Here is a 12,649-nt window from a genome sequence, read left to right as displayed (position 1 = left end):
GGTTGCAGTGAGCCGAGATCACCCACTGCACTCCAGGCTGGGTGACAGAGTGACACCCTGTCTCAAAAAAAGAAGGTTTGTACATACTGTAACAGGATATGAAGCTCCAGATAGAGCAAAATTATAGTGACAGAAGTGAATCAGAGATTGCGTGAGTTGGAGGGTGTGGCCTGGGGGGGGATTGGGAGAGGAGATTGTAAAAGGGCACTGGGGAACTCTTTAGGATAAAGAAAGTGTTCTATATCTTGACTGAGTAAAGGTTAAGTGACTCTAAATTGCCCAAATTCACCAAATTGCACACCTAAAATGTGTGAATTTTATTATATGTAAATTATACTAGCAAGAAAATGATTTTACAAAAAGGAGGTCTGTAACTCGGCATTTCAGATTTCGGAATAGGCTTTTCCAAAAAAATGCATACTACAAATCGTGGTAAGTTTTCAAGCTAGCCCTTCTCCCCCAAATATGAACCATAATTTGGATGAGACTGAGTAGCCTGGAAGCCCACCTAGTCTGGAGACATCAAAACCACAGCTCCCAGAGGTTCTATTATGCACCCTAAGTACTGGTTGGCAGAGGGAGAGAGGGATATTGTTTGATGTCCAGACGCAGTCACAGAGTTAGGATGTGGTGACTGGAGAATGTGAGGTGATGGTAGGAAGATCTAAGGAGCAGGAGGCAAACACATACCCTGAGCACTTTTGCACTTGACCAACCGCTAAGTAAACCTGGAACTCATACTTACTAGTTGAAGAGAGGGGAAGCCAGAGGTACTTATGCTCTGTCGATGATACTGGCCAAGGTTTGGTGGGAGAGTAAACTGTTTCCTTATTTCCGCTGAAGAATACCTTGGATTAAAATAGAAAAATCTAAATGAAATGATTATTTTAAGAAATCATTGCAATTTTAGATGCAATCTTTGATACCATGTTATAAAACGTAGGCCTTGGCTGGGTGATGAGCAGAACTGACTAAGATACCCTCAGTGGCCTGTGAGTGGACACTGTAGTTTTTGTCTGATAATACATACCCTTGAGAAGTTCACAGAGGCCATGATGCCTGCAGTCAGGGTCCTGCCCAATACTGGAAGGATGATGGCAGAAGGAGGACTTTGAGGCCCAAGAAAAAGATCCAGGGCATTTGACTCCTTTTCCCCCAGCCATTCAGAGTTTTCTCTATGTGAGGATGTCTGGTCTCTGACTAGAATCCTTTAAATCCTGAGCTGCCATTTTGATCCAGCCTTTCTCATTTCAAGCAGCTGAACCCATTTGGCTGACTGGCTGCTACAACAGAGAACACCAGAGAACTGTTATATGAACACTTCTGCCTCCCTGTAGGCACCTTCAATGCTACAGGAATTCCCAATGATTATATTTTTTCCAAACTGCTCGTGGTGGAGTGATCCTTTGCATCACCCATGTGGACAATGCTCAGCCAATACTTTAGGGAGCCACACAAGTGAGAGGAAGTTGTTCCTCACTGTCTACTTACACCTGCTGGCATGTGACTGCTGGCCAGTGATACCCCAGCTTACGAACAAGTTGACTTCTGAGTACTCATCTGTTAGCCATTTGTTTGGAACTCAGAGCACGTTTTCTTATTACATCATTGTGTTGGTGGTTGGATTCTCAGGCTAGTTCACAAAAGTGTATTTAAACCACAATGAGGCCAAAACATACAATACCAATACCGCTACTGAATATAATTAGAAACTAACAGAGATTATAGAGGATCAAATGAGATCATATATTTTAAACATGCTTCGTATCCAACGAGGGTATATATAAATTTTTAAACATTGTTACTTTAAATGTAATACTTAAATATTACAAATGAAGCTTATTAGGTTTTCTCTGTGCAAATGTGTGCTAGGGTATACTTATTAACTGCCCCGCATGATGAGGTTTCCTACATGGTTTGCTTTGCTCCTGACCTTGGCAATGAGTTACACCTAGAGAGGCAGGAAACTAGGCTCTTGTCTCAACTTTGGCATCTATTCTCCTTCAAGGGCACCCCAATTTCCTTTCAAGATGCCCACGCTCATGCTGTGCACTGTCTAGGCAGAAACACAAATCAAAAGAATGGGCACATAACTCACGGCAGGACAAGCATCTCTCTTTCCCAGGATTCTGAATGACAAATGGAGAGAAGATTGGAAGAATAAGGCTGGAGCACATTCATCCTAGTGGTGGCCCCTTATGTGATGAGTCAAGGAAGTTTGTGAAACCCCAGAGGAAGCTGTAGCGGCAAGCATAAATTGTGCTCCTTAATTTTCTACAGCATTTTCTTTCTTTAATTTTTTTAAAGTATAAGGAAATACTAGGATAGGAAGTAAGTATTCTACTAGCCATGAGGGAAATTCTGATTAAAACACAATGAGATGTCATTTCACAACCACTAGGCTGGCTATAACAAGAAAGAGGGGCAATAACAAGTGTTTGCAAGGATGTGGAGAAACTGGAGCGCGCATATGCTGTTGGTTGGGATATAAAATGGTGCAGCCATTTTGGAAAGCCATCTGGCAGTTTCTGAAAAATTTGAACAGAGCTCCCATGTAACCCAGCAATTCCACTCATAGGTATATACCCAGGAGAAATGAAAACATACTTCTGGCAGTGTGTGGTGGCTCACACCTGTAATCCCAGCACTTTGCGGGGCTGAGGTGGGCAGATCACTGGAGGTCAGGAGTTCATGACCAGCCTGGCCAACATGGCGAAATCCTGTCTCTACTAAAAATACAAAAAAATTAGCCATGTGTAGTGGTGCGTGCCTGTAATCCCAGCTACTTTGGAGGCTGAGGCATGAGAATCGCTTGAACCCAAGAGGTGGAGGTCACAGTGAGCCGAGATTGCACCACTGCACTCCCGCCTGGGCGACAGAGCAAGACTCTGTTGAAAAAATAAATAAATAAAAAGGACAACCACACTTCCCCACAAAAACTAACACATGAATGTTCATAGCAGCATTATTCATAAAGGCCAAAAAATGGAAAAAATCCAAATGTCCATCAACAGATGAATGACTTAACAGAAAGTTGTATATCCACACAATGGAAAATTACTCAGCAATAAAAAGGAAGAGAGTACATATACCCCACAACATAAATGAACCTTGGAAACATTATCCTAAGTGAAATAAGCAAAACCAAAAGATCACGTGTTCTATGATTCCTTATATGAACTGCCCAGAATTGCAAAATCTATAGAGACAGAAAGTAGGTTTGTGGTCACCTAAGGTTGGGGATATTGTAGAGAAATGGAGAGTGGCTGCTAATGAGTTTGGGGTTTCTGTTTGAAGTAATGAAAATGTTCTGAAATTGATTGTAGTGATGACTGTGAATATATTAAAAATCACTGAACTGTACACATGGGTGAATTTTGTAGTATATGAGTTATATCTAAATAGAATGAGATAGGTGTACATGTAAATATTCTACATAGACAAAAGTGAAGGCAAAAAATTAGTGTGACAACTAGGAATGAAAGAATAACCTCAGATTTTGTCTCCAAGTGTTTGATAGACTGATTTTAATTATAAGTTGGACAGTCACTGATTTTTAAAAAATCAACAGATTAGACCACTGTCCAAAACAAAAAGTCTATATTGCATGAGCAACAATGTATCTTGTGTTTGGCACCATAGGACTCAAACCAACACTGCAATCATTTATTTGCTTACTTGAAAAGAGGATCATAAGCCATAGAGGGCCAACACAACCAAGCCAAAGCCCTTTTCTGTGATCAAGCTGACCTTTTTACAGATAAGACTGACTTCTCCTGGGACTGCTGCCTCCAGGTCTTCCCCCAAGAGCTCTCAAATAATATGTCTTAGTTTCCCGGTCATTCTAAAACTGGTCCTATTATAGACCAGAGTGGTTGATGTGAAATAAGAATATCTGAAAATGTTCAGGAAAGAAAGTGGCATTGTGAGAGGATCAAAGAGGCAGGAAGGACAGGGTCTTGCTTTCATTTTGAAGCAAGACCTGTTGTCCTGTGTCAAAACTCTGGTATTTTTGTCATCATGAAATCAGAATGTTCCTGCCCTCTAGCCTTTCTTAAACAGAGTCAGCTGGTATTTCTGTTCCAGTCCTCCATATACCAGTTTCCTAATTCAGAGCTACACAACTAATCTTCTTCCTTGACACTTTGAGCCTAACCCAATACCTAATAGCACTCCTATTTTCTCTCCCTACAGAACCCTATAGAGAAGGCAATTAAACCTGTCACTTCAAAACTGTCAAATATGAATGGTTTGTCATTAAACCGAAAATAGTGAATCATTCCACGTGGAAAAGAATTGCTTCCTATCATTTGAAGAACTTCAAAATAAAATATCTCCAGTGAGGCCCTACACACATATTAAGCTAGCAGAAATAGGCTGGAATGACAAAATTCCATGTTGGTCAAGCTGTGGGAAAACCAGCATGCCGCACACCCCTGGTGGGGTTGTATATTGGCTCTGTGTCTCTGGAAAGTAATAATGTAATATGCAACCAGAACTATAAAACTGCTGTTAACTCTTTAACTATCCCACTTTGGGAAATATACACCATGGAGTTCATACAAACAAAAATATAATTTTGAGCGGAAATGAACATAATACTCTGTATATGATAGTATGATAGCAAATAATTGGAAATAACCAAAGCATCCCACATTGGAAAGAACACTGAACAAATAACAGTATAAAATATATGGGATATCATTTTTCCATTTAAAATGACAAAAATATAAATTAGGTTGACCCATGGAAACCTGCATACAAAGTAAGCTACAGTAAAAAATAGTATGAGCAACTAAATACAAACACACAACAATATAACAATATACATGGAAATATACTACAAGGATCAGAAATACTTTCCATAGTCACAAAGTAGTTTAATAACTACCTCATTCAGGTCTGTCTCCTGTGAAGTTATGTAAGTTCACAATTAAAAAAAAAAATCCATATGGTTGGGCACAGTGGCTCACGCCTGTAATCCCACTGCTTTGGGAGGCCAAAGCAGGTGGATCACTTGAGCTCAGGAGTTCGAGACCAGCCTGGGCAACATGGTGAAACCCAGTCTCTTCAAAAATTACAAAAATTAGCCAGGTATGGTGGTGTGTGCCTGTGGTCCCAGCAACTCGGGGGGCTGAGGTGGGAGGATTGCTTGAGCCTGGGAGGTTGAGGCTACAGTGAACTGTGTTCATGCCTGCTGCACTCCAGCTTGGGTGACAAAGTGAGATCCTGTCTCAAAACAAAAACAAAAACAAACAAACAAATTACATATATATAAAAGAGTGCGCAGACAGAGCGTACTACTTGGGGTGTTTAAAAGTTATGTAAATGTTGGCTATTAGGTTTCCTAATATGGAACTTCAGTCCCAAAGGAACATATAGCACCCCAATGTCCAAATCAATCTTTTCATCTCTACACTGGTCCCAGTGAAGGGGGACATCTGTCTCCACAAAAAAGAACACAACCAAAGCAGGTGTTTGCACAGGTTCCATTTCTATGCAGGTACTGTGTGTGGGTTTTATTTTCCTCTACATTTGATTCTCAGACCAAATTTGACATGCCCAAGATAAGTTTCATGATGCTAGATTTATATCATGATAATATTTCCTTAATGAGCTAAGATACCCTTCTTCTAAGGAACTCAAAATAGTTTAGAAGTATTATCTTCTTTATTTTCATACATTTTACTGGAAGGGAGCCTTGCGATTTATTTAAAATGTCAATACCCATTGTGATTAAGGAGTCAGAATGGTGGTGATGGATTGGTGGTAGGGAGTGGGTAGAGAAGCTCTATGTTTTTTTTCAGATCAGCAATAATTATGATATACAATTGGGACTACAAACCACAACTAATCCTAGAGTAGAGCTTTCAAAGTGTGGCTGCTGGACCATTTGCATTAAGTCATCAGCTACTTAGATAAAAATTCAAATTCCTGGACCCACCCCAGTCCTGTATTACCATCTCTTGTGGTATGGTCTGGAAAACTGTATTTTAAGTCAGCAGTTCCAGGTGATTTTTATGTCCAATAAAGCATAAGATTCACTGATAGTGCAAGACTGTGAAGGAATGGTTGGTTCATTCCTTCCTTCATTCATTCATTCCACATTGAGAACACACAAATTGTTGGGCTCTCTGTTGCTGCTCCTGGGAAGCCTGATCCAGTGGGTAGATGGGAGGAGGGCAGATGAATAATTGAATACTTACAATATGGTAAATATTCTATTACAGGAATATGCATAGCTCCTTGTGAGCAAAGAGGAAAGAGTTACTAATTCTGCCTAGGAATGTTTAGGGAGCTTTTAAAACAAGATTTCTGAGCCGGATTTTGAGAAAAAAATTAGTAAAAGAAGGTCTGATGGAGAAGACAATGCACTTTAAACTTTTAAACCATTTCATGACATGTAGACATCAGTTTTTCTCATTCTCACTTTAAGTATTTTAAACATCATGCTGCCTCATTTCTTTATAAAATATGTATCTAGCAGAATAAAGAAAAAGAATGAAAAAAGAAAAAGAATGAAAACTCATTGACAGAGTCCTGAGTTTTGCCATTTGCCATTTGCTTGAGTTTAAGCACATTAGTTGACTAAGGTGGGTCTTAGTTTCATTATATGTAAACCAAAGGGGCTGGGCTTTATAGCACTGAGCATCTTTCCAGCTCTAACAGGCAAAGATGCACAAGAATCTCCAAGCAGATCAGTCAGCACCACGAGCTACTCCAGCAGCTGTGCTAGGAAACCAAACAGCCCTGGAAGGCTTCTCCCTGGCTTTCGACCCTGAAGGAAAATTCTTTCATTATCTGCTGGTATGGTCGGCAGCCCAAATGGCTGGATGGATTTTAAAACTGATTAAGGAAAAAAACTTCATCTGTAAGTATTGAAAGAGGTTTGGGTCTCTTGAGGTTTTCCTGAATCTGACATGTTTTAAACAATAGTGAAAGGGGTGGGGTAAAGAAAAGCAAATATATAATTTACTCTTGGTAACAAGCGATTGTAAAACACTCCACAAATACAGTGTAAAGTACAAGGTTAGTAATAAATATTAATTACAGACATTTGTGGGTGTACATGTGGATGCAACCACAATATACAGTATAATTAAACCTTGAAAAATAGCCGTTGTTTCAGGACTAGAAATGATTTACATCAAATAAGCAGTGAAAGGTTGTTATACATCCCTCTCCCCAAACTTACTAAGTTACAAGGTTAGGGCAGGGTAGTATTTTTTAAAAATCAAGGTTTAGGCCGGGCACAGTGGCTCAAGCCTGTAATTCCAGCACTTTGGGAGGCCAAGGCGGGTGGATCACCTGAGGTCAGGAGTTCGAGACCAGCCTGGCCAACATGATGAAACCCTGTCTCTACTAAAAATACAAAAATTAGCCCGGTGTGGTGGCACACACCTGTAATCCCAGCTACTCAGGAGGCTAAGGCAGGAGTATTGCTTGAACCCGGGAGGCGGAGTTTCCGGTGAGCTGAGATCATGCCATTGCACTCCAGCTTGGGGGACAAGAGTGAGACTTCATCTCAAAAAATAAAAAATAAATAAATAAACAAAAATCAAGGTTTAAAAATTTGTTGCATGTAGAAAAACTGACTTTGAATGATGTAGCTATCAAAGGGTTAGATCATTGTGCATGGCATGGGTAAGGTCTGAAAACACACATCTAGCTCAAGAGTGAGTAGTTCCTAGAGTTGACCACATAAAAGAAATCTAAGGCTTTTTCTAAGATGTATTCTTGGATACTTTTAGTAAAATGCACTTTTAAAAGTCTACAAAATGAATTTCTGTAGCAAACCTTATATATTTATATATCTACACATATATCTATATATCTCTATCCATAACTGTATCTCCATACACTCGTATACATATATGCATACATATTTTCAGCCAAAAAGTCTGGAATAAATTCCTTGTAAATTCTTCAGCCTGTGGCCTCACAATGGATTATTACAGGTTTTATTGTTTCTCATATTTTCTATCTCCTCTCATAAACAGACAAGCCATAACTGTACAACTTCCATAAAACAGATTCAACAGGTGGAAACATGACTACAAAGAAAAGTTTACCTCTTATTAGGAAGGCATGGAACTTATGTTTCTTCCTCACAGGGGAGTCCCAAATCCCTTTCACTTAGAAAATTCCTCTGAAGACAGTGGAATATTTATTAGATGACTTAAGTGTTTGAGCGTTCCAGCAGCAAGACTAGAGAAGGATTTCTCAGCGTCTTCAGAGACATCGCCTCTCCCCAGCCTTTATATATCATCATGTAAGTTTCCTTCTTAATATAATCACCATCTACTGATGAAGCAGCATAATCACCTAAAAGAACACCTGTAATCCTTGAGTGTCTTGTGTTTTAAGAAAAGAGAGTCTTTCCAGAAAAGTGTGTTGAGTCATCAAGTAACAGATGTAATCTATGTAAGCTGGATCCCAAAGGAGGAGGAGAGATGAAACTGGAGCAGAAGTAATATTTAAAGAAATATTGGCTGACAAAAATACCAGACGCAGCTTCATAAAGCTCTATAAATGCCCATCAGAATCAATACAGAGGAAACCAAACCTAGACACATCATAGTAAAACTGCTGAAAATCAAAGAGAAAAATCTTTAAAACATCCAGGGAAAAGACACATTATCTTCAAAGTGTAATAATGCAACCAACAATTAACTTCTCAATTGTAAAAGCGAAATCCACAAACCAATGCAACGACATCTTCAAAGTGCTGAAATAAAATAACTAACAATCTAGGATTTTCTACCTAGTGAAAATATCCTTCATAAGTAATGAAGGAAAAAAGATTTTACCAGATAAACAAAAATGGAGAGAATTTATTACCAGCAGAGGCATACTAAAATGCAGAGTAAAGAGAGTTTTTGAGGCAGAAGAAAAGCAATCCCAAATGGAAACACAGAAGTGCTGAAAGCATTGAAATACACCAAAAGGGTAAACGTAAGTAAATCTAAATGATAGTGACTGTACAATATAAATATAGTAATGATAATAATGTGATGTTTAAAATATACATACAATTAAAACATCAATGATACACAAAAGATATGAGGGGTAAACGGATTTCATGTGTTTTATAGCCCATATTATATCATCTGGGAAATGGTAAAAGTACTAATTAATACTAGGATTCTAATAAGTCAAACATATATTGTTGTAATGTCTATAGCAACAAGAAGTAAGTGGGCAAAACAGAAAAAAAACCCACATAGGATTGAACATTTATACCCAAATATATCAGTGTTTTGTTTGTTTGTTTGTTGTTGTTGTTGTTGTTGTTGTTTTGAGACGGAGTCTCAGCCTGTTGCCCAGGCTGGAGTGCAGTGGTGTAATCCTGGCTCACTGCAACCTCTGCCTCCCGGGTTTAAGCAATTCTCTTGCCTCAGCCTCTTGAGTAGCTGAGACTACAGGCACCTGCCACCACGCCCGGCTCATTTTTGTATTTTTAGTAGAGACGGGGTTTCACCATGTTGGCCAGGCTGGTCTTGAACTCCTGACCTCAGATGATCCACCCACCTCAGCCTCCCAAAGTGCTGGGATTACAGGCGTGAGCCACCGTGCCCAGCCTATATCAGTTATTAAATGTAAACAGATTAAACTCTCTAATTAAAAGACAAAGGTCATCAGACTACATTTTAAAAAATTGTTACTTATAAGAAGCACATTTTACTTTTAAAAACAGATTGAGTATAATTAGCTGGCAATAAGCTGCACATATTTAAAGTATACAATTTGATAAGCTTTGACATATGTATAGACCCATGAAACCATTACTACAATAAATAAGTTTCTTCATGCCCCTTCTTAATTCTTACCCTCTTTCTCCTGGCAACTACTAATTTACTTTCTGTAACTGTAGATCATTTGCATTTTCTAGAGTTTTATATAAATGGAATCATACAATATATCTCTTTTTTTGGTCTGGCTTCTTCCATTCAACAGAATTATTTTGCAATCCATTTATATTGCACTGTGTATTAGTAGTTTACTCCCTTTCATTATAGAGGAGTATTCCATTGTATGGATATAACACAGTTTTGTTTTTTTTTAATCCATTCACCTGTCTATGGACATTTGAGTTGTTTTCAGTTTTTAGCTATTATAAATAAAGTTGCTATAAACATTTGTGTTCAAATCTTTATATGGATACGTTCTTTCATTCCTCTTGGGTAAATGACCAGTTAAAGTGTTTTACAATGTGGTTGTATACTCCCATCATCAGTGTTCCAGTTTTTCCATTTGTTCAACAATACTTGGTGGTGTCAGTGTTTTTAATTTTAGCCATTATACTAGATATGTTGTATGTGGTGGTATCTCATTGTGTTTTTAATTTGCATTTCCCTAATGACTAATGATGCTAAGCAAGTTTTCATGAAGAGACACACTTTATTTATATTTAACTTTTATTTTAGGTTTAGGGTTACATATACATGTTTGTAACATAGGTAGATTGTGGTGTCCTTTCTTTCTTTCCCTCTTTATTTCTCTCTCTTTCTTTCTTTCTTTCTTTCCTTCTTTCTTTCTTTCTTTCCTTCTTTCTCTCTCTCTCTCCCTTCCTTCCTTCCTTCCTTCCTTCCTTTCTTTCTTTCTTCCCTCCTTCCTTCCCTCCCTCCCTCCCTCCTTCCTTCCTTCCTTCGTTCCTTCCTTCTTTCTCTCTCTCTCTTCCTCTCTCTCTCTTTCTTTTCTTTTCTTTCTCTTTCTTTCTTTCTTTCTTTCTTTCTTTCTTTCTTTCTTTCTTTCTTTCTTTCTTTCTTTCTTTCTTTCTTTCTTTCTCTCTCTCTCTCTCTTTCTTTCTTTCTTCCTTCCTTCCTTCCTTCCCTCCTTCCTTCCCTCCCTCCCTCCTTCCTTCCTTCCTTCCTTCCTTCCTTCCTTCCTTCCTTCCTTCCTTCCTTCCTTCCTTCCTTCAGACACACTTTAAATATAAGGACATAAAAAGACTGAAAGTGAAAGAATTTAAAAAGTTATGAAACCTAGCCAAAAGAAAGCTGAGATCGCTATAGTACTATCAGACAAAATGGACTTTAAGAAGCATTACTGAAGAGAGAGACGTTTCCTAAATAATCAAAGGGCAATCCACCGGGAAGACACAACAATTCTAAATATGTATGTACCAAGTAATATAGGCTAAAAATATATAAAGCAAGAACTGCAAAAGTAAGAGGAAAAATATTACATCCACAACTATAGTAAAAGTTTCAAACATACTTCTGTTCTATCATGCAGATAAAAAAAAACCCAGAGATACACAGAACTTGAAGATGATAAACAGACTTGTGCTAATTGACATATACAGAAAACACCATGCCTAACTTTAGAGTACACATTCTGCTTGCACACATTAAACATTTACATATTGACCATATCCCCAACCATAAAACAAGTCTCAACAAATTGCAAAGGTCCAGAAATGATATAGAGTCGCTAGTCTGATGCCATGCAGAACTAAACTAGAAGCCAACAAAAACATGCTAGCTCTACAACATCTAAATATTTGTTTGTTTTTGCAAATGACATAATTTTAAGCCTATTTTTCTTTCCATTTATGTGCCTGGGCTAAGTAAGTGGATTTTTAAAAATTACATAAAAACCAAAAGGAAAATAGCCAGAGAGGAAAACTACATGTAATATTTAGACACAGTTATATAAGCTATTCTATTTTTATTTTGAGGATGTAATATATTTTGCAATTTTAAATATAAAAAGTATTAAAAAGCACATTGTACAATGTCTCCCGCCTACTCTTGTTTGCCAGGTACCCTGTTCCCTCTCCACAGACAATCTAGGTAATAATTTCTTGTGTTTCCTTCTGTGCATATAGAGTTTATAGCAAATACATGTATATATTCTTTCCCACATTTTTATTTACACAAATGGGAATACAGTACTTGAGACTCATCTATGTTGTAGTGTTCACCCATTGTTCATTCTTTTTTATTATGGAGGAGTATTCCACTGTATGAATACCACAATTTGTTTATCTGTTTGCTGGTGATCTTCATTTTGCTTTATTCACTTAATAGATAAATACATAATAATTCCCTCATTCTTTTTTTTTACAGCTGCATATGTACTCTACTATATAACTGGGAATAATTTCTTAACTACTCTCTTTCATACATTTCTGTTGTTTCTAGTTTTCTGCCAGCACATAAAAAGTTCAGAAAACTGTACATATGAATTCATACATGTGTAAATATATCTGTGGAATAAAGTCCTAGAACTGGAATTGTTGGGTGAAAGTGTGTATTAGTCCTTCAGAGTATTTTACCAATTAACATGCTAAGCAGCCATATAAAGAAAGTGTACAAAATGCTTTCAACAATTTTAAGGAGTTATTGAATTAACTGGCTATTCTGCCCGTTGTTATCTAACTATCCTGAAGAACCAAGAATCCATTTATTTGATATGCAAAACCAACATTTGCGTTGAGGGACTCTTTTCTTAACTTTATGGGCAGGAAGTTGCTATTTAGTAAAGTTAATCCCTTTGTTTACGGGGTAACTGTAAGACTCAAGACAGTATAGTTACCTTCTGGTGGGCTGAAAATTTCATTTGGGCATACTAAGTTTGAAGTTCTCATGAGGACTCCAATTGGAAGTCAAGTTGGCAGTTGGCTAAACGGTCTGGAACAGAA

The 12,649-nt window shown here is 37.9% G+C and overlaps 1 protein-coding gene across 3 annotated transcripts in view; it reads right to left on the bottom strand.

The window, feature by feature from the left end:
• LOC105491858 (dedicator of cytokinesis 8) overlaps positions 1-12,649 on the bottom strand; it is a 238,265-nt gene that overhangs the window by 185,836 nt on the left and 39,780 nt on the right. For all 3 annotated transcript variants that reach the window (XM_071077713.1, XM_024796043.2, XM_071077714.1), the window contains one exon: positions 746-848. In XM_071077713.1, coding sequence (XP_070933814.1) covers positions 746-848 — 103 coding nt within the window. Of the gene's footprint in view, positions 1-745; positions 849-12,649 lie in introns of those variants that run through there.

Source organism: Macaca nemestrina, chromosome 14, assembly GCF_043159975.1.
Source record: "Macaca nemestrina isolate mMacNem1 chromosome 14, mMacNem.hap1, whole genome shotgun sequence".
NCBI lineage: Eukaryota > Metazoa > Chordata > Mammalia > Primates > Cercopithecidae > Macaca > Macaca nemestrina.
Note: the sequence above shows the minus strand (reverse complement) of the source record. Positions and strands in the feature narration are given on the sequence as shown.